Source organism: Salvelinus namaycush, chromosome 36 (assembly GCF_016432855.1).
Source record: "Salvelinus namaycush isolate Seneca chromosome 36, SaNama_1.0, whole genome shotgun sequence".
Taxonomy (NCBI): domain Eukaryota; kingdom Metazoa; phylum Chordata; class Actinopteri; order Salmoniformes; family Salmonidae; genus Salvelinus; species Salvelinus namaycush.
Window position 1 is genome coordinate 7,466,591 of NC_052342.1, and position 22,542 is coordinate 7,489,132.

The 22,542-nt window shown below is 42.3% G+C and overlaps 1 protein-coding gene across 2 annotated transcripts in view; it reads left to right on the forward strand.

Annotated features, from left to right (window-relative positions):
* The window catches only part of LOC120030344 (neurexin-2-like), an 848,849-nt gene that overhangs the window by 457,908 nt on the left and 368,399 nt on the right, over positions 1-22,542 (forward strand). For both annotated transcript variants that reach the window (XM_038975718.1, XM_038975719.1), the window contains 2 exons: positions 416-589; positions 8,371-8,490. In XM_038975718.1, the coding sequence (XP_038831646.1) occupies positions 416-589; positions 8,371-8,490 (294 nt within the window). The remainder of the gene's footprint in view (positions 1-415; positions 590-8,370; positions 8,491-22,542) is intronic.

The window sequence follows — 22,542 nt, forward strand, 5'->3', positions numbered from 1 at the left end:
GGCAGATCAAATGGCGCAACAAACCAATGGACAGGGTGGGGAGTGGCAACGACTTGTGGGTTCGGAACAACAATGACAACATTTTTATACCTAAAAAACATTTTTGGGGGGGGTGAGGGGGGAATTACAAATAACACATTTTCACAATGATTATTGAACCAGTCATTTCCTCCTCTAGGCCAGTAGCCTAACTTATACCTGGAAAATGTACCTGTATTTTCAGAGATGCATAGCTTTCAGGAGGAAACACCACTAGTCCTTGCATGTGGCTGCAGTAATAGCTAGTCAATACCTTTCTCGGGAGGCTTTCTTAAAGTCCACCCCACTACAAATCATACCCAAGATATTGTGCATTGTGAGTTTGATCGTATGTAGGCCAGTTTTCCTCACGTTGTTATTGTCTTCTCCTCTCCAGGGGAGCTGTACATCGGTGGTGTGGGGAAGAGCATGTACAACAGTCTGCCCAAGCTGATCGCGTCCCGGGACGGGTACCAGGGCTGCCTGGCCTCGGTGGACCTCAACGGGAGACTGCCAGACCTGATCGCAGATGCCCTCCACAGGGTGGGCCAGGTGGAGCGAGGCTGCGACGGTGAGTGTGCTCACACACACATATGCACATATTGTACATGCACGAGGATGCACTCAAGTTCACACACACATACACACACACATATACACAAACCACACACATGCAAATACATGCACACACACACAGACAAACACACATTATGCCCATGTATGCACACACACAAGTGTGAACGCATGCACAAACACATGCAATATATACACACACACACACACACACACTTGGCATTCACCAGGGGCGGACTGGGACAAGAATCTGGCCCTGGCATTTTATCTTCCCCAGCCCACATCACTGCGATCCGCCAACTCACGTATGTTTGCCTCCCAGTTGTGCTGTCTATCTATCTCAGCATCTTCTCTGCTGTCACTCTGTGTGTCTTCTTGTTATCTGTCTGTCTCTGCTTTATACGTTATAAAAGCCAAGCTAATGACTTAGGCTATATTGCAAATTAGTGCTTGGTATATCAGTTCCCCTGAATCAACACCTACCCTACGTGTTAATTACTATTACAGGGCTGCAGACTAACATGTACCCCTGGTGTCACTGGTGAAACTAACTTCCGCAGTCGGTGGGCACCAGTGACATCATTTGGTCGGACCCAAGAGAGTAATCACATGTAATCATGAGTAATCACCTTATAAAGTCATTTGTAGTGCTTTATTAAGACCAGTAATAAATAGACTAGTTGAGGTATTCAAGAAATACGCTGTTTCATCTAACATGTCCAAGCAATCATGCACGATTCAAGATATTTTATTTTATGTGCAACCTAATCCAGTGATTGTCATGAATTGTGGGTTGACAATTAGACTATAGTTGCTAAATTTTACTGTCTAAATAGGACTCCAGAATTTCCAGGTTATTGTTATTTATTTTTTTTCCCAATAGAGCTGAATTACATTCGTCTTTATGTACACTAAATAATATAATAGGCTAATTAATTTGGAGTTCAACACCTGAGGAAGTGGAAACTTAAAACACATTTAACTAGATCGCTAACTGTAAGTATAATACCTACTGCTAGTAGCCATGTAGTCATGATCCCAACAGCAAATTGAATGTCCTAATAAAACTTGCAGTTGTAGGCTACTACCCATGAAACCTATAGGCCTATGCCCTCTCAACGGCATATGCGCAAAGCCAAAATCAATATCTTGGTTGTAAAATAGTTGCTATTAAGTTGAGAATTCTACATTATACCTACAGAAAGCTGAGACCATCCTCTCTTTAACAGGGACAAGGGTACAAAGCTTTCAAAGCTGTGTTTTTCCCGCAATTGCATTTTGAAATGTTATAATGATCAGACTGCATTTTTCTCTCAAGCGCATGGGTGGAGAGGAGAGTGGCTCGCTCATCACAGCAGCAGGCCCCAGCGATATAAACGTTTTCATTACAGGAATCATGATAATGCTCTTTACTGTTTTATCAAATCATGGTTTTAGCTGACCAAAAAACTGGACATTTTGAGTGCGGTGACCTTTCTACATTTATAGGTACCCTTTCCGGCTTTTACGATCCATGATCTTGGCTGTCTAATTAATGACAGAGTTGGAGCAGGTCTCTTTGCTGATGCCACATTTGACTTTGAATGTGAGTTTGCTTGACCTCAGCTCAGTCTATCAGAAAACAGGGCTGGGCCATCTTGGTAGGGGGGGCCGGCCGTTGCCCACTAATCAGCCAAATGCTCATTATAGATTAGTATAACAAAGAAATTGCACAAAAACAGGCCCATGAGCTGCCTTTATCATATATAATTTTTTATTATGTAAAGAATATTTAGTACCAGTCAAAAGTTTGGACACACCTACTCAGTCAAGAGTTTTTCTTTATTTTTACTGTTTTCAACATTAGAAAATAATAGTGAAGACATCAAAACTATGAAATAACACATATGGAATCATGTAGTAACCAAAAAAGTGTTAAACAAATCAAAATATATTTTACATTTTAGATTCCTCAAAGTAGCCACCCTTTGTCTTGTTGACAGCTTTGCACACTCTTGTCATTCTCTCAACCAGCTTCACCTGGAATGCTTTTCCAACAGTCTTGAAGGAGTTCCCACATATGCTGAGCACTTGATGGCTGCTTTTCCTTCACTCTGCGGTCGAACTCATCCCAAACCATCTCAATTGGGTTTAGGTCGGGTGATTGTGGAGGCCAGGTCATCTGATGCAGCACTCCATCACTCTCCTTCTTGGTCAAATAGCCCTTACACAGCCTGGAGGTGTGTTTTGGGTCATTGTCCTGTTGAAAAACAAATGATAGTCCCACTAAACACAAACCAGATGGAATGGTATATCACTGCAGAATGCAGTGGTAGCCATGCCGGTTAAGTGTGCCTTGAATTCTAAATAAATCACTGACAGTGTCACCAGCAAAGCACCCTCACACCTCCTCCTCCATGCCTTATGGTGGGAACCACACATGCAGAGATAATTCCTTCACCTACTCTGCGTCTCACAAAGACACGGCGGTTGGAACCAATAATCTCAAATTTGGACTCATCAGACCAAAGGACAGATTTCCACCAGTCTAATGTCCATTGCTCGTGTTTCTTGTCCCAAGCAAGTATCTTCTTCTTATTGGTGTCCTTTAGTAGTGGTTTCTTTGCAGCAATTCGACCATGAAGGCCTGATTCACGCAGTCTCCTCTGAACAGTTAATGTTGAGATGTGTCTGTTACTTGAACTCTGTGAAGCATTTATTTGGGCTGCAATTTCTGAGGTTGGTAACTCTAATAAACTTACTTTCCTGTGGCTGTCCTCATGAGATCCCTCATTCATCATAGCGCTTGATGGTTTTTGTGACTGCACTTGACGATACTTTCAAAGTTCTTGAAATGTTCCGCATTGGCTGACCTTCATGTCTTAAAGTAATGATGGACTGTCCTTTCTCTTTGCTTATTTGAGCTGTTCTTTCCATAATATGGATTGGTATTTTACCAAATAGGGCTATCTTCTGTCTAGCACCCCTACCTTGTCACACCACAACTGAGAGAATGCCAAGAGTGTGCAAAGCTGTCATCAAGGCAAAGGGTGGCTACTTTGAAAAATCTCAAATATAAAATATAATTTTTATGTTTTACACTTTTTTGGTTACTATATTTTCCATGTGTTATTTCGTAGTTTTGATGTCTTCACTATTATTCTACAATGTAGAAAATAGTAAAAAATAAAGAAAAGGTAGGTATGTCCAAACTTTTGACTGGTACTGTATATATTTGTGTGTGTGTCAATTTCAACCAGCACACCCAACCGAAATATTGCCCAGCCCATCTGGCATTTGCCAGAATTGCCAGATGGCCAATCCACCCCTGACATTCACCTAGACTAACTTAGCAGACTTTACCATCCCATTTTAAGCTATTTTCTCCTCCCAGTCTCATCATACACAGGTGATCCTGAAGTTTGACACCTGCAGTAACTCACAGGTCCTTCTTCGTCTGTAACAGCCAGATATATAATTAGACTCCACCCTCAGACTCGGCGCTCAACGTATTTTTTTAGTCCCAGCTCTTTCTCCACTCCATTGCACCATAAAACCTACAGAAGGTATCTCTGCCTCTGTTATTGTCAGCCACCCTGTAGCGCTCACTGTGCAGTTTACAAGGACCACAGAGAGTAACTGTGGTAGTACCAGTTTCCGGCAGGGCTGCTTTTAAAGGCATTAGGTTTCTTGGAGGTGAAACTATGAGAAATCAAGGAGCCTAGCATTGGGATTTTGAGATTCAGCATGTATTTATTAAATTGTTGCAGTTTAAAAAAGGCCTGACTATTCGTCGTTGTTTGTGTATATTTTATCAAGTTTTCCTACTTTTTATTCCTTTTATTATCCTTTTTAATGTGGAACTTTGCATTGTACTGTGAAACTGCTTGAGGTGTTAAAATCCCGTTTGAAAACCTGCATTTTTAGCTTGTTCTTTAATTAGTGAGGCCTTTGTGTTTTATGTGCTTTGATTCAAGTATTTTATTGCTTTGTGTTTTTTCTTGTTTTTCTTGCTTTAAGTGTGTGGCTAAATACAGTTTGATTTGATATTGGATCTTTAATTGGTGGCATGACAAGAATCATATGCACTGGGGGATAAGAATGAGGACAATGGACAAGGTGATAAGAGCTACAGTATTAGCATGAGTAAAGATCCATATCCTTCTCACTGGTCAAATTCTGTTTTTATCATGACTTCTCAATTACTGAACTTCCACTTGTTATCCTTAGAACTTCTGACACACATTTACACACTTGGAAAAAGGCAATTTTACGCAGTGCCTAAACTCCTCAGTCCTGCATTTGGAAGGGGCTCAGCTTTTTTGGCTGGACGGACGTCACCGGTGTTGTGGTGTCTCTGGCGGCTAGTTAATTGTGTTTGTGACACCTGCAGTAGCATTCACACGGTCTGATTTCCCAGAGGTCTCGCTGCCGCTCCGATTCTAAACGCAAACGCTGCCACCTCTGCCTGCCAGCCTGGCTTATTACCTGCCTACAGTTATACGGCGTAATTACTTCCGTTTTAAAAGAGATCTAAAACTGCATTAGCCTGTCACATATACTCCCTTAAAATCTCAAACGGCAGGTTGTAAGAGGTAACAATAAGTTTCATAGCATCAACTACTCTTTTAATGGAATTGTTTCCCCATAGCCTGACAACAAAAACCAATAGAACGTTTAAATTCAATAGAAGCCAATACAAATGGCTATTGATAGTGTAGCCTAGTGGCAGATGTGGTTGTGCTTTAGCCAAGTCTCCCTTTCATGTCCGTTGTCATGTCCGTTGTCATGTCAAACATAAAGGGCTATAGCATGACAACAAGACAACAAAGGACATTGAGTTGGCAAAAGCATGCACAGCTCTGCAACCGGACTATTTGTAATGCACACTCTAACAGTAGCCAGACCCTCTGTTCAATATGTCAGGCCAAGGCCGGTCCTCCAGGCCAGCTCAGTGGAGCAGGTGGATCAGGAGTTGGAACCAGAGTTTAGTGGTCAGAGGTTGACCTCTATGGCTGCATCCCCAGACATCCAGCAGGGTCAATGGGGCAACTTGTTCTCCTGTAGCTGCCTGACTCAGCTAATCCCTCCCTACAGCAGCGAGAGCAGAGAGCTGCAGCCTATGGCTCAACAACTGTTCACTCTGTGTTCTTCACTATGCTGAGTTGCTGACTCACGTCTGGGATTTGGGAGGAAGACCGAGGAAGGTGAGAGAGAGGATAGGGAAGGCGGGGGGAGTGAGAGAGAGGGAGGGAGGGAGGGAGGGAGGGTATACCCAGATGTCTCATTCTCTCCCAAGCTGTTAGTTCCAGATACAGGTGTCATATTGTTACGCAGGGTTGAGATGTGTGTTAAGGGAGGTTACACAGTAAGGCTGTTAGCGCCCTAGCAGCTAGCATGCTGCTCATTCTTCCAACTCCTTTAATAAAACACAGCTACAGATTTAACAGACGGGAGGGTTCATGCCTCGCTCCAAAAGAAATTTAAATAAGTTTACAACTGCTCACACCGAAACACAAGGCATTTCAATGACACGTTTACAACTCCATACTCTATAGACTCTAAACTAGAGTCTAAACTATATGACCTGGTTGAGGTAGCAGCTGATCGATAGCGGAAGGAAGTATAACTCTGTGATAATATTGTGATTGACTTCAGTAATAATTACAGCAATATGTTTAATTAGAGCCTCTGCGATTCTTGTATTAAGCGCTGATTGATGGAGTAATCACTGCAGTAGGCAATTAAAACATGAACTGATAAAATGGAGACATCTCATTTGAAGTGTCCATTTTGGAATAACGTTGAGGAAATGGCTGGCGCTCATGAATTTGACAATTTTTTGGGTTAATTGGGCTGCTCTTAAAATGTGTAAATAGTAACATGTTTTGTTAATCTCTTGAAGCAAGTATGGCATTGGAAGTACATCCTTGCAAGTGCACAAGTCAGTTTCTAATAAACAATGTTTTTACATAGCTTCCTAACATTTTTTATCTTAATAAATCACTTATTTTTAAAGCACCAACCATTTGAACAAAAAATGTACAAATATACCTTTATTTGAAGGCAGACTATAGGACGTGCCGTTATTTGCCTGTTCGTGGCCCGCCTGTTAGCTTGAATGATTCTTGCCATTCTCCTTCGACCTCTCATCATCAAGCTCTTTTCGCCTGCCGCTGACTGGATGCTTTTTGTTTTGTCGCCCCATTCTCTGTAAACCCTAAACCCCTGGCACCGACGGTCATACCACGCTCAAAGTTGCTTAGGTCATTCGTTTTGACCATTCTAGCGTTCAATCGAACACTAACTGAATGCCTATCTATGTCACGTCCTTTATTTTCTATGGTGGAGTAGGTCAGGGCGTGACTGGGGGTTAGTCTAGTTTATTATTTCTATGTGGGGTTGTAGTTTTGTTTTTCTATGTTGGTGATTTTGTATGATTCCCAATTAGAGGCAGCTGGTAATCGTTGTCTCTAATTGGGGATCATATTTAGGTAGCTTTTTTTCCACCTGTGTTTTGTGGGATATTGTTTATGTGTAGTTGCATGTTAGCACTCCATTGTCGTCACGTTTCGTTTAGTCTTTATTGTTTCGTTGTGTGGTTCACTTATTTCTGATAAAATATGTGGAACCCAGATCACGCTGCACGTTGGTCCGAGTATGCTTCCAACGATCGTGACCGTCTACCTGCTTTACATAGCAATCCATGGCCACGTGACTCACTGTGTGTAGGAGCAAACCATTTTGGTGAACGGGGTGGTGTACCTAATAAACTGGCCATTGAGTGTATGTGAAAACGGTGCGTTTCTATGTTTTGTAGTAAAAAAGAGAGGAAGATAAGTGTTTCCAATTACATCGTCGGTGTGCATCATTTGGTTTTAACATATTCTGAGTAGGCATTGCCTACTAATTGTCTACTACTGTAATTGGTTGATGATATCATTGGAAACACACATTTTCCTTTATATTTTTTTATAGAAAACATACAAACGCCCCATTTTCACATATGTTGATGTTGGGGTGGTGCTGGAGATGACGAATATGAAGTTGACCATTTTTACAATTTCCCTTTAAAGGTTGAAAACACGGAAGGTCTACCACCTACATGACAATTAGCCACCTGTGGTTTTCTTTTGGTCATTGCTAATTTGAAGTATTAGCAGGTATTAATGGGTCTAATAACCAAATCACAGATGCTTTGAATACCACCCCGTTAACATTTAATTCACTTATCACTCTAACATGCTCGGAATTCCACTGAGAAATTACAATAGTGGCTGTTTATAATTAGAGAATTGTCATTGTTGAAGAAGTCCATCTTTTCTTTTACATCCATTCAACCCCCCCACAACCCCATTTCATATTCAAGTTGACAAATATGCCTCCCAGTTTCATGACTGCCTGTAATCAAGATTTTAACCCAGAATAAATGTCAAATACAACCTTATCACTTTTTAACCACCAGCCTCGATGAAATCAGTATCAGCCAAATGACCTGTGCTATGGATATGATTACAGTTATTGCCCTATATTCCCATATTGACATAAAAAGGGCTTTATGTGTTGAACGTGTTCCCCCTGAGCATCCTTAGAACCTACAATGGGATTACAGTTTGCCCCCTTAGGTGCCTGCGCACATCGGCAAAAAAAAGAAAGCAGTAGGGCGGTGTATATTGACAACTTAACAGCCTTAGGATTCCTGCTTTAAAGTTATTTCCCAAATGTCCTTCCATACATTGGCATAACAAGCGTATGTGTGCGCGTTGTTTATTGACCCTATGTTCCAATCTGTCCCTCCAGGACCTAGCACCACCTGTACGGAGGACTCCTGCTACAATCAGGGCGTGTGTCTCCAGCAGTGGGAGGGCTTCTCCTGCGACTGCACCATGACGTCCTATGGAGGCTCCTTCTGTAGCGACCGTGAGTACAACAACCCCGCCTGTCGCCCACGTCACCGTGCTGGCGCGTGTGTATGTATGTCGTGTGAAGGTTGTGTGGTGTAGGACTTCTGGTGGATCGTGTTGGCTTGGTTGCGTAGATGTAGGTGATGTAGGTGTTTATATGTCGTGTTTGGTTTTGTAGTCTATTTTAGGTCTAATGTTTGCTAACTCTTTAGCGCTTCCCTAGTGGGCACATGGAGAGATTTACGCTTGTTTGTACGAGAGTTGACATTCTATCCATGTCTCCTACAGGCTAAATTAATCTAGAACCGGGACAAAGGGACAAGGTCCAAGGTTAATAGAGCAGTGGGCCTACTGCTTTGTCAGCTTGTTAAGGAGGGAAGCTCAAATCCATAATCAATTGACCTCCCTCTCCCTTCAAACCCCATTTGAACACTCCCTCGTAACTTGCCTATGACACGTTTGAGGGTAGAAAAATGTGCCTAGCTGAGGGAGTTGTGTGTTGTTTGTGTAGTCAATGTTCGTTAGAGAGACTATGATTGGCTATGACAGTCAGGCGCTGATTAGGACCAGGCTGTGGCAGTGGGTTCGCTCCAGGAAGAGAGAGAAAAGGGGGACGAGGCAGAGGAAGAGAGGAGGACGATAACGTCTGCCTGTGAACGACAGCCACGCTGAGATAAACAGAGATCCCATCCCTAGCTCCTTGAAAGATAAGAGGGTGAGAGAGGGGAGGAGGGGGGGAGAGGCACGCTGATGCCTTTGCTCTCCTTGCTCTGCTCAGAGACCGTGGGGGTCTTAATATCCTGATTTCTTTAAAGATTGGAGAGATAGGCGTGTGTGGCACTGAGCCAGCATGAGACCTCGCACTACTTGCTCGAAACGCCCAGAACCGGCCAAGGAGGCTAGTGAGCGTATGTGTGTGTGTGTTTGTGTGTGTGTGTAGAGAGAGAGATGAGAGAGTGATCCCTCCAGCAGCCAGCCCTACTGTAGGTCTCTTCACATTTACAAGCAACCAAAATATCTCCCAGAGATCAAGCTCATTCTATAGCAATGGCTACCACATGACATAGCACGCAGTAAAACATTGTTTCAAGTCTATTCGCCAACCCCCTAACCAAGAGAATATCGACGTGACATTAGTTTGTCTAATCGTATCCTCTAAAGTGCTAAGACGGGCAAGGCAGTGACTGAGGACTGAGGACTAACACTGAGGGAGTCATTTAGTTCTGATTAAACCAGTCGTATGGACTGAATGTCTAATGGAAGTCTTCCATCAATCGCTTGTTTCCAACTGACACAGAACACAGTCACCAGACCACTAGACCTAGCTAATAACCTTGTCTCTTTGTTTACCGACCATTGCTTTTGCTGTGAAGGAACATTTAAAAAAAATTATGAAGTACAATACTTCTTTTTCAAGGGCAAGGGCTTTTTTTCATCAAATTTGATTTTAAGACGTTGTATAAGTGATGTCTGCCTCAATTGACTAATGGAAGGTCTTTTTCAGGAATGCTCAGACGCATTCGTTAAACTGCGAGTATTATTGGCTGCTGGCTAGGTCTCCCCTCTCCCCTCACTTTTTATAAGGTTGAATATTTGCATGCTCTGCTGGGTACCACTGTTGTATTCCTGTCTGTGTTTCTTCCGTAGCCCCACAATTAGCGTCTCTTCATTCTAAAAAGCCGAAGAGTCTTCCTTTACTGCCATCTTTGAGAAGAGGCAAATTAATCTTACTTTCACTTGAACATACCCGTTCTCAATGGTGTTCAGGTGCCTGCTCTATCACGTTATTCTTCCAGCACAGAAGTCCATCCAACCTTGTTACGATGTTTTGAAGACTTCTATCCTTCAGCTATCTTGGCTTATATAACACTGTTTTGAAGACTGAATGTGTCACTTTTCAAGGAATTTTCCTTCAAGCATCTGCACCAATACAAGGTAGGAGTGTGTACGGGTCGAGCCACTGACGTTCTCCAGCTCTTTGTGCCTGTACATACCATTGTGAATTCCAAAACAGTAATGGTTTAGAAGTGTATAGTGACTGCTTTGAAGACATGTTTGGTTTACAATGGACTCTTAATGGGGCATGTTTATTCTCCTGGACTTGCTTTATAATCCATATCTCATTGTTGTATGTGTCCACAAATAACTGGCTAGCCATTGGTTTGAAAATCAAAACTTTTTCACCGATAACATGTATTATGCTTTTCAAAGACTTAATTGTTGAACATTTGAATAGCTTTTAGGGCATCTAAAGTTGATGATTACTTTAAACACACATGACATTCACCCAGGCATCCTCAGCAGTGCCATCTCAAGTTATTTTAGGTGATTTTAAAGCTGGACACCTGCAGTTACTCCTTTGCTCAAACGGAGCTAGTGTATGTTTAGTATTCTACGGTGCGCGCGCGTGTGTGTGTGTGTTTAGTATCCTGCAGAGAGTGTGTGTGTGTGTGTGTGTGTGTGTGTGTGTGTGTGTGTGTGTGTGTGTGTGTGTGTGTGTGTGTGTGTGTGTGTGTGTGTGTGTGTGTGTGTGTGTGTGTGTGTGTGTGTGTGTGTGTGTGTGTGTGTGTGTGGTCCCTGATGGTGCGTTTTTGGTGCATAAAGGGTCGGTCTGGGGTGTACTCTGCTGCAGCTGTGCAGGTGCCCTCTCTGTATCCATCCCATTCAACTGAGAGAACGGACGTGTCTGATCTGAAGGCAGCTAGGTTGAAATGTACCTGATAATAAAATGCATCTCACAAGCACCGCTACACACGTGACTGCGCTCTTGATCACAAGCACACCATCAGTCAAAGACTAGCAATTATGTTATCTAACCGTTCCACACAGTTGCATACTGAGACATACAGGCACACACTCGCGTTCGCGCACACACACACACACATCGACCCCCACTGCTCCCCTTTCCACCCACCCACACACATCCCCTTACCGGCCCTAAAAAGATTGAATTCAATTGAATTTCCCTCAAAGAAGAATAAAGAATTAGAATAGGAAAGGCAGGCCATTTTCACTGCAGCCAGAGTCTTAAATTAACATAATGATTCTCCCTGGCCCGCTCCCCCTGCTCTTTGTGGCTGTCCAGACCCTCTTGTTGGCTGTAAAGAGGAGCGAGGCCTGAACTGTGGAAGCCAGTGTGTGTGACTGTGTGTGTGTGATTGAGTGTGTGTGTGTGTGTGTGTGTGTGTGTGTGTGTGTGTGTGTGTGTGTGTGTGTGTGTGTGTGTGTGTGTGTGTGTGTGTGTGTGTGTGTGTGTGTGTGTATATATATGTGTGTGTGTAAGACCCCCACCCGGCGCACTCTATCACTTCAGCCAGATGGCTGCAGAGGAGATGAGCCTCGCTCAATTTGAAAGGGGTGGGCAAGGCTCCCCCCCTACACACACACTGGTTGGTAGAGAGGCAGATGCACAGCGAGATAATATTCATTTCTTTCCGTCTCCTTACTTTGGGCAGGAGAGGCTTCTTTTCTAAATGATCTTCAAATTTCAAGAGTGCACTCAATTATAATCCTACGCTAGCATGGATGTCAAAAAGCATTTGTTGCTCCACTCACTGTTTATGAATATATATGAGGCATATGAATGTTTACTGCAAAACTGCCGGGAGAGACTGCTGTTGTAAGCTATTTACCACACGATATTTGACAGTGATGGTTATAATTTTAGGATTTAGGATTTTTATTAGGATCCCCATTAGCTGGTGCCAATTAGCCAGTGCCAATAGTCTTCCTGGGGTCCGATAATGATATTTCCCACAAACTCCTTTAAATGCCACGGAAACACAACGCCTGGACAAAAACAACACATGTAGACCTTTTTAGGGTTGAATTATATTCCTGGTATTTTGCAAATGTTCCATCCCAAGAATAAATCACTTTTCTCTTAGCCACCAAACCGTAAGTGTCATTCAAAAGCATTATAAAGCATATACATATGTTTGGATTTGATTGGAGCTTTGATCAGCATGAAAATTCAAACCTGATGCTACCGGAGCCTGATGAGCCATAGATGAAATACATGTAATGAGCCCTACATGAAGGACTATTGATTCTGCCGTTATCCAATACATACTGTATATGATATAGGCTACTGCACATTACGCACGATAGAAAAACATAGAAGCCCATACTGTAGATGTACTGTCCCTAGCTATATGCTCTCTTGGGTAAATGAATGAAACTAGCTCAAGTAGGCTAATCTTTTTTAGTGTGAACTGTATTACTGTATTGCATTGTACAGTATTACTGTATATGGGCAGGAATTAGGCACATCGTTCAAACCATGATAAAGCAGAAGAGAACATGTGATTCTGGTGCAGCACATGCGGACTACAAAGTTACAACTATAGGCTTTGCGAATTTTATTCGAATTTTGAAATATAATCGGGCCTATTTGTATAATTAGTAGGAGGACACATAAATGATATACCTTTCATAGTATTCCCCCTAATGTTATTAGCCTCCTTCCTCTTTCTCTCTCTCTATTGTTGCCTCATTCCTTCCTCGCTTTCAACAGTTAAATTAAATAAGTGTTGTTGTCCTTATCTTCATCATTCTAATGACACCCTTGAATAACATAGGACTAGAATTAGATGCAGAAGGCTTTAACTTCTCTTCACAAAGAGTGACTGGTTAGGGGTCTGAATAAATAACTGCTATAGCATACCACCATCGCGTGCTCGCTCTTCTTTTAAACTACCCACGAGTTCTATTGGCTGTAGAACAACATTAACATTCAGCAAAAAAAGACCTTGGGTCTCTCTTCGAATATCCTATTGGTATAAGAAATGCTAAAAAAAAAAAAAAAAAAAAAAATTCCAACAAGCTTTTCTAGTCTAGCTTTTCCTGCATGGGACTCCAAGAGCTAAGTAGCATTGTTTAAGGAGCGAGGCCAGCAGAGCACAGGTGCGTGCGTATTGCGCAAGAGACAGAGGCTATAAGTTAGAAGCTTATTATGCATAACCCATCATTAATTTGCTAAATATAAGGCTCATACTGCATTGAATGTATTACCTGAAAGAGTTAGTCTAGGACATCTATATATAGGGCTAGATATCAATCTAGAACAGGATTCACTATTTTGGATGCAATTGGAGTTGACGGAGAGAGTGCGCGCGTGCACTGATTTTAAAGCAACAATATTAGAGGAATGAGCTGTTTTAAACTCTGGAGTTGCAATTAGAACAATTACAATCTTTACAATTAAAACATCAAGGTGACCCCGAAAGCCAGATGGGAGATGGATAAATTAGACGCACATTTGGTCTTTATATTACTGTAGCATAGGCTAAGCTGCAGCAAATGCAGGCCTACCTGTCACCCAAAAAAAGTTACCCTGATGAGATGATACTGTGGGTCTACATGCATTGTGAAGTGTGCTCCATACTGAGATGGGCTGTCTGTCCCCACCCTGAGCGTTGATTCATCATGCAGAGGCCGTAGAGAATCCAGATTTAGACGTCGCCTATAATTCAACAGTTCAATTTCACGCCACGCTGTTTATATCAATAACTATTATAATCTACCGTTTTCTCTCAGTTATTTATCCCAGGGGAAAGGGAGTGGTTTTGTAAATCCTGGTAAACTGGGTTTCCCGCCATTCAACCCTAGTCCATTTGTCAAACAGAGAAAGAGTCCACCGTGTCATTCAGAGATGCATCCTGGTGGAGATCCTCCAGCGTTTATGTTCTATAGAGGGGTGTTGTTTATGTTCTGACGGAGTTGCTCTGTTTGACAGACCCGCCATGTTGAGCTGGAGAGACTGACTCATATGGACGGCTGATATCTCTGTTGGATGAGCGTGTGGGGAGGAGTGACGCAACGGCAATTGGTTAACGTGCCGCTTCCACATGCTACCGCCCATGTTGTGCTCACACACACACACACACACACACACACACACACACACACACACACACACACACACACACACACACACACACACACACACACACACACACACACACACACACACACACACACACACACACACACACACACACACACTCAGTGAGCAAACTTGTATTATTCAGAGGAAGTGTCAGGTGATTGACTGGTCCATTTGTCTGTGCATAGCGTATAAGTGGAGCACTTGTTATTCTACAGTTTAAGTAACTGACTCAGACAGCACCGTTTGGAAGTGCATGCAATTTGTTGCTTAGGTTTCAGCTTTCTGTGCGCGTGGGTGGTTGTCTGTGCATGTGTGCGTGCATGTCTACACCATATCATCCTAACCTGATGTTGCTATCTCTTAATTTCCTCCCACACATGTTTATCTTTACGGTTCTCAGGTGGCGTGTACGTAGCGCTTGTTAGGAATGACAAGCCTGGCCTTGTTAGTCACTGGTGTTGAGGGGATCCTTTTTGTTTTGCAGCCGCTCATGGATTTGATGACCTGTTGTTTTTCCACTCTCAGTCCTTCAGGGATAGCATCAATGGAGAATACTTTGTGTGGTGTGTTTGTGCGTGCGCGGGTTCAGTTATGTCTGCACGTGTGTTTGCATGGTGCAGTTTTTTAATGAAGCCGGCTGCTTGTGCGCCGTGCCTTCTAGCATACTAAATGTGCCGCCTGTCGGTCAGCAATACCCCAGTTCTCAGACTCACTCTTCTCTCCACCTTCTTCGCTCTTCCCTCCATCTCTCCCTGCCTCCACGAGGCCCTCCAGCTTCCTCTCCTCAGTGTGCGTATTGTCATGAGTAGCCTGCTGGTGTAGAAGATGATTTGGGAGAGTGGTGATGTAGCTTACCCTGTGACATGTGCATAGACCCAGAATCAGTCCAGCTGGGCTAATAGTGGAGTCTATATGGTCTATAGGGAAAAGATTGGTAGTAACAGCCTTTTAACAGCAATAACTCACACAAACCAGCAGCAGCATCACTCTCTCCCTCTCAGCAGTTTCTCTCTCTTGATCAGAGTTGATTATTGAGATGCATGCAGCATCATGCCTTGCTGACAGGAGTCGTTGACTGATCATCGCTGGGTCTCATTCCCCTCCAACTAAACTGGGACGTCTCTCAAAGTGGCCAATCTTCTCCTGAGAGGCCTGAAATGAAATGGATTCATTCGAGAGGTCAGATCTCTCGTCTCTGTCTCTGTCATTTGAAATGCGAGCCGAACATTTGCAGCCGTACTCTATTCAGATGAAGGTCAATGCGACCTTAATGTGGAACGCAGAGCCTGGACACTCGTTGGCACAAGAGAGTATAAAGAGATATTATTAGTATTGTCTGTGTCCATCTTCCCCTTTTAAAAACAGAATAGTGAACACTGAAGACATGAGTCGGCAGGGTTGTGAGTCAGAAAGCCGCTCCCCCAGAACCCCTGACCCAATAAAGACACACTTCTCACCAGATCTGTGTAAAGGGATTAGCACCATCACACCCGCTCTCTCTTTCTTTTTCTTTCTTTCTTTCTTTCTTTCTTTCCTTTCACTCTCTTTCTGTCCTCACTCCCCTCTTCTCTCTCCCTCTCTCTCTCTCCCTCTCTCTCTCCTGTTCCCCTCCTCATCTCGTTGTTGTTGTTATTATTCCTGCCGCTGGTCATGTCTTTTCCAGTGCATTCGTTAGACGGGGGCGCCCGCACCCAGCAATTATCAAACTGCTCATTAGGCGGAAAAACGCGGCGTGGACCACTCGTAATTGCGTGGCTGTAGTTTTTAAAGGACTGTGAATACAACCAACACAAACTTTGTATTGCGAGAATCTTTTAGAACCCCAAAAATCTGCAGCGAAGGGGTCACTATCATGGTGACTTGGCAGGTTAGCAAAGCTAGTATCAGTCCAATCGTGTTCTTGGAGTACACGGCTGAACGCTGACCTCCAATCAAAAAGGCCCAGGGTCTAGGCTCCTCTGTCTGGCTTTGTGGCGAAATGGAATGAAATGGTGGCGATTTACAAGTCACCATGGCATAATTACTAAACTGATTGCTTCTTAACCGTAACACGTATTAAAGTGCAATAAATGGCGGAGGTAATTGCTTCAAGACCCCCTCCTCCACTCCACTAGTGATATCAAAGGCATAGCGTTTCACTACACAGTGAAAAGGAGAAGAAGGAAGGGAAGAGAGACGGAGGAGAAAAAAATGAAAAGGGTGTAAGAAAACAGCGGGAAAGCAATTATTTCTAGGAGCACTCGGCTCGCATGTGTTATATTAGTCAATTGCGTTTGTTGCGGTTTGTAGATCACAGCGTCAAACTTCTGATTAGTGAGAGTGCCAGAGCTGGATGGCTGTCGTGACACGGTGTGTATGAATACTACATACGCGCATGTGCCTGCACACACAAACACACACAGTCCATTCTGTGGCTAAGGATGGGGTAGACAATTTTTTTCATTATGTGTGTGCTTTCTCGCCTTAAAATTCTACCTGAGCATTAGATGGGAATATCAGGCAAAGAAACCCTCATCATTTCAACCACTCAAGGCTTCTCTAGTTCTTCAATTCCCTGCATTTTTGCCATGTTACAGGATCGTGGATATTTGACATTACTTTCTACAGAAACAAACTTTCATGTGCCTTAATTACAAACTCGTATAGATTCTGTAAATATGAACAAAATGTTAAATTTCGAGCCTAGTTTAACCAAGGAGAAAGCACTTACCTATATAAGGAGAAAGACATGATCCTTCCTGGCTAGCCATGATTGGCTGAGATAATGGAGTTGGACATGTCAAGAGATGAGTCCTGATTGGTCTGTCACGTCACAGGCTTCTGTCCATAACTGTAACCGAGGACTTGGTGGACTGTATATTCTTCAGGTTAGGTCATGTGCTCGCTCCCGAGAGCTGGTAAGGGCAATGATGACAAGACAGAGAATTACAGTCGTACAGTGTTTTGTACACTCAGTGTGTACATGATACAATCTCTAATTCACTATACTAGAAACAATATGCATGTAATAATAACATGGCAGTAATGGCTTACTGCTATACAAGACAATAGAGCGCCAGACAACGTGACTCCCATAATTAGAGATCAAAGGGGCGCTGACGCACACGTTCTACAAAGCAGAGCACCGTAACAGGGCTACAACTGCAGAATTAAATACAGGATGCCTGGAACTCTGTAGCTTGACTTCTCTCACTTCCCTTCAACGTCTTCCCTTAGCAGGAGATCGCCAAGCATGATCTGCTCCACTTCACCTGTCCTATCGCTCTGATATGATGAACTTCTATCTGTTCTACTACAACTACTATTTCTCCACGGCCTTTCTTACCATAGCAGACTGGGGGTTTCCCTGGTGAGTACTGTCTATAGATCATCTTTGCCACCGAAGATTTTTGGAAAGATATAGCTATGGACAATGGCAAAAGGGTTACTACAGCCCTCAAAAACATTGCTGCCCTGAATGTTACTGGTGCTATCGACAAAGCGACTACTTTCTGGAGGACAATGACATGCTGACTCGCATGCGTTTACGTGTGAATTCTTAAAGAGATGGGTGTGACTGTGAACGTTGCTGCCTAGCATAAACATGCTGAAAATCTTTCAAGGCAGCATCATTTCCCCACGTTTCCTGCAACAACAGTGTATGATATACCATTTTGAAGCCCTGAGTCTGTACATTAATTATTATGTTTTTTTTTTGTATTTTGCCCCCTTTTTCTCCCTAATTTTGTGATATTCAATTACGATCTTGTCTTTTTGCTGCAACTCCCCAACAGGCTCGGGAGAGGTGAAGGTCGAGTCATGCGTTCCATCGAAACGTGACCCACCAAATCACGCTTCTTAACACCCGCCCGCTTAACCCAGAGGCCAGCCGCACCAATGTGTCAGAGGAAACACAGTTTAACTGACGACAGAGGTCAGCTTGCAGGTGCCCGGCCTGCCACAAGGGGTTGCTAGAGTGCAATGATAGAATGTAAAGCCCCCCTGGCCAAACCCTCCCTTAACACGGACGACGCTGTGCAAATTGTGCGCTGCCCTATGGGATTCTCAGTCACGGCCGGTTGTGACACACCCTGGGATCAAACCCAGGTCTGTAGTGATGCCTTAAGCACTGCGATGCAGTGCCTTAGACCTCTGCGCCACTCAGGAGGCGAATCTGTATATTTATAAAACGACATTCAACAGTTGCTAAATCCCTTTTTTGACTTATATAATAATGATATGTACCCCATAATTCTTGAAAATATAACTTACAGTATAAATACCTCATGAGCCTACTTCAACTGTCGTACCCCATCAGAATCCAAAATATAAGCTTGTTTTAGTCCAATGTTTGTAAACAAAATAAATGGTAACATACACTGTAAAGCCTCAAAACATAGTTACAATATTCATTTTGACATCATAGATTTTTTTACATTTATTTTTTATTTAACCTTTAATTAACTAGGCAAGTCAGTTAAGAACAAATTCTTATTTACAATGACGGCCTACACCGGCCAAACCCGGACGATGCTGGGACAAATGTACGCCGCCCTATGGGACTCCCAATCACAGCCGGTTGTGATACATTGAGATGCAGTGCCTTAGACCGCTGCACCACTCGGGAGCCATAGATGGCCATAGATGGCCAGTCATTGCATCCATAGCTCTGTGTATGAATTTTAGATTGGTTACATTTCTCTAGCCTCATCCCTCAGCTTTATGCCGAAACGGTGGCAGGGAAGATCCGCTATGTTTCAACTGCTGATTGGCCCTTTAAGCTCACATATAGGTGTTGTGTCACATTTGGGAGGCTGTCCTGATTCAAGGTTGCTTGCCACTGCATTATATTAAATAAATAAAAATAATATGTTTTAAGTGTGCATCTGTACAGAAAATAGCTCGTTCACTGTTGTGATTAGGTTCATAGAAATGGGATCGGTTATCAACTCGTACAACCAAAATTGCTAAAATTACTGTTGATTTCATTAATTTGCTTTTGGGGAGTGGGCTCAATTATCGAGTATTGTTTCTAGAGCAGTAAAGGGAGAGAACCAGAACTTTATAGTCTTGCATTGCGTCACTGCCACATTCACCTGTTATGACCCTCTATAGGATATTTTACCGATTAGATTTTTCGCCGTCGCCGACAAGCGCTTATCTACAGCATATGCAAACGGCCGATACAGGCGGATTCAGTGGAATGCTACACAGCCCATGCAACAACAAAAAAAGTTTATATCGTAAACACACAGTGTTTTATTGAATAAAGGTGACGACGTCACCAACCTCAGAGGGATGATACAATGGCAATATGAACTCATGGCTGTTCATATTGAGAAAGAAATGATTGAGAGCTTTCATAATTTCTCCTCTTTTTCCCCCCTTTCCTTTTTGTCGCTTCAAGCATTTTGTTGAGCCCCCCCCCCCCCCTACACACCAAACGACACATACGCACGGCGTAACATTTACTCACATACACAGGTGCAGCTGGTTAGCGTGATTGAGAATAATCCCAACACACCGTGACGTCCTGTTAATGCCATTATTTGCAGAAGGAAGAGACATGAGCCACAGAACACAGGTCTTTACAAATCTCATATTAAATATATAAATACGTCTCCACAAGAATGCGACTGAAATTGAATTGCCGCTTCAACCTCTTGAGTTAATAGGTATTATGTTTATGGAATACATTGCGGTGCTATCATGCCCAGCGTATTAAGTAGCTGTACAGTATGTACCTACCACAAGCGAACACTGATGACACTACAGCACAGTAGCTCCCCCTAAAAAGAATATACAGTGGTGGTAGCTAATGTTCTGTACACTAATATTACTTACTTCTAGGCCCAATGTCGTTGTCTTCTTATCCAACTCTTTTGTCATAGATTCAGAGCTCTTTAACGCATTTGAGGTCACTAGACTGTATATGCTTCAAAGGAACCAGGGTGATTCCACGCCAGTGTGACCCGAAAATGTTTTGGGTATCTCAGATTGTTCTGGCAATTTTCACAGAAAGTTCATTGGGAGGAAGGATTTTAATATTTCTATTGCAAACAATTTGAGGGAAAAAATCATCACGAAAGTGGCAATTTGAATCTCCTTTTAGACCTATGCCTCTTCTAAGACCCTATGATCTGTGAACCGTACTTGATACAGACAACATCTTGGTGATATTATACTCCTTAATGTGCTTTAAACCATGGTGTATGTCTAGATTCTGAAAAACACATGTTCACATTAACTTATTAAACATTAAGAATATGAATATCTCAAAAGTACCCTTTTTGATATAGTGCGTTTTTAGACATTGTTTAAAACAATATACTCTAAGATTGCATCACATTTCCAGAGTGGGCTGTCTGCTACTTTTGAAGTAATGATACAATTATATGAGCACCACCTACACAGTGAATGGGAAAATGGATTCAAAGGGAACTCCCTCTGCTGGTGATTTGCTGAATGTGCAATCCTAAAGGAGGGTTGTGATTGGTTAATGACCTATAATGTTAATTGCTATGTATAAAATGGATCAAATAAATAAAAAAATACCGGAGAGTTTATTGTTCCTAATAATATGTCTAAAGATAAGAAAAAAAACTAAAAGAATGCTTTTGCCATATTCATATGAATATGTGTTATGTTGACTAAATTCATGTGAAAAGTTGTATTTCAGAATCTAGACATACTCCTTATTTTGGAACACACTATGAGGAGTATCATGTCACCAATATGTTGTCTGTATCATGTACATTTCACCGATCATAGGGGTCTTACTGGAGGCATGTATAGTTCTAAAAAGGGACGAAATTGGTCACTTTAATCGACATTTTCTCAAATTGTTCGTGATACAAATGTAAAAAGCATACAGTGCCTTCAGAAAGAATTTACACCTCTTGACTTTTTCCACATTTTGTTGTTACAGCCTGAATTTAAAATGGATTAAATTGCGATTTTGTGTCACTGGCATACACAGAATAAACCATAATATTAAAGTGGAATATATATAGTATATATATATTTAAAAATATATATATTTTTACAAGTGGATTAAAATTGCAAGCTGCAATGTCTTGAGTCAATAAGTATTCAACCCCTTTGTTATGGCAAGACTAAATAAGTTCAGGAGTAAAAATGTGCTTAACAAATCACATAAGTTGCATGGACTCACTGTGTGCAATAATAGTGTTGAACATGATTTTTGAATGACTACCTCATCTCTGTACCCCACACATACAATTATATGTAAGGTCCCTCAGTCGAGCGGTGAATTTCAAACACTGATTCAACCACAAAGAACAGGGAAGTTTTCCAATGCCTCGCAAATAAGGGCACCTGTTGGTAGATGGGTAAAAATAAAAACAGCAGACATGAAATATCCCTTTGTCCATGGTGAAGTTATTCATTACACTTTGGAAGGTGTATCAATACACCCAGTCACCCAGCAAAACAGTTGCTGGAGAGAAAGGAAACCGCTCAGGGATTTTACCTTGAGGTCAATGGTGACTTTACAACAGTTACATAGTTGAATGGCTGTGATAGGAGAAAACTGAGGATGGATCAACAACATTGTAGTTACTCCACAATACTAACCTAATTGACAGTGAAAAGGGAATACAAGTATTACAAAACATGCATCCTGTTTGCAACAAGGCACTAAAGTGGCAAAGCAATTCACTTTTGATCCTGAATACAAAGTGTTATGTTTGGAGCAAATCCAATAGAACAGATAACTGAGTACCACTCTCCATATTTGCAAGCATGGTGGTGGCTGCATCATGTTATGGGTATGCTTGTAATTGTTAAGGACTGGGGGGGGGGGGGGGGTTCAGAGTAAAATAAACGGATTGGAGCTAAGCTCAGGCCAAATCCTGGAGGAAAACCTGGTTGTTTGCTTTCCACCAGACACAGAGAGATAAATTTCAGCAGTGCAATAACCTAAAACACAAGTCCAAATCTACACTGGAATTGCTTACCAAGATGACATTGAAAGTTACTGAGTGGCGTAGTTACAGTTTTGACTTAAATCCGCTTGAAACTCTGAAGCATGACTTGAAAATGGCTATCTACTAATGATTAACAATCAACTTCACAAAGCTTTAAAAAAAAATATTTAAATATGCAAATATTGTACAATCCAGGTGTGCAAAGCTCTTACAGACTTACCCAGAAAGACTCACAGCTGTAATCGCTGTG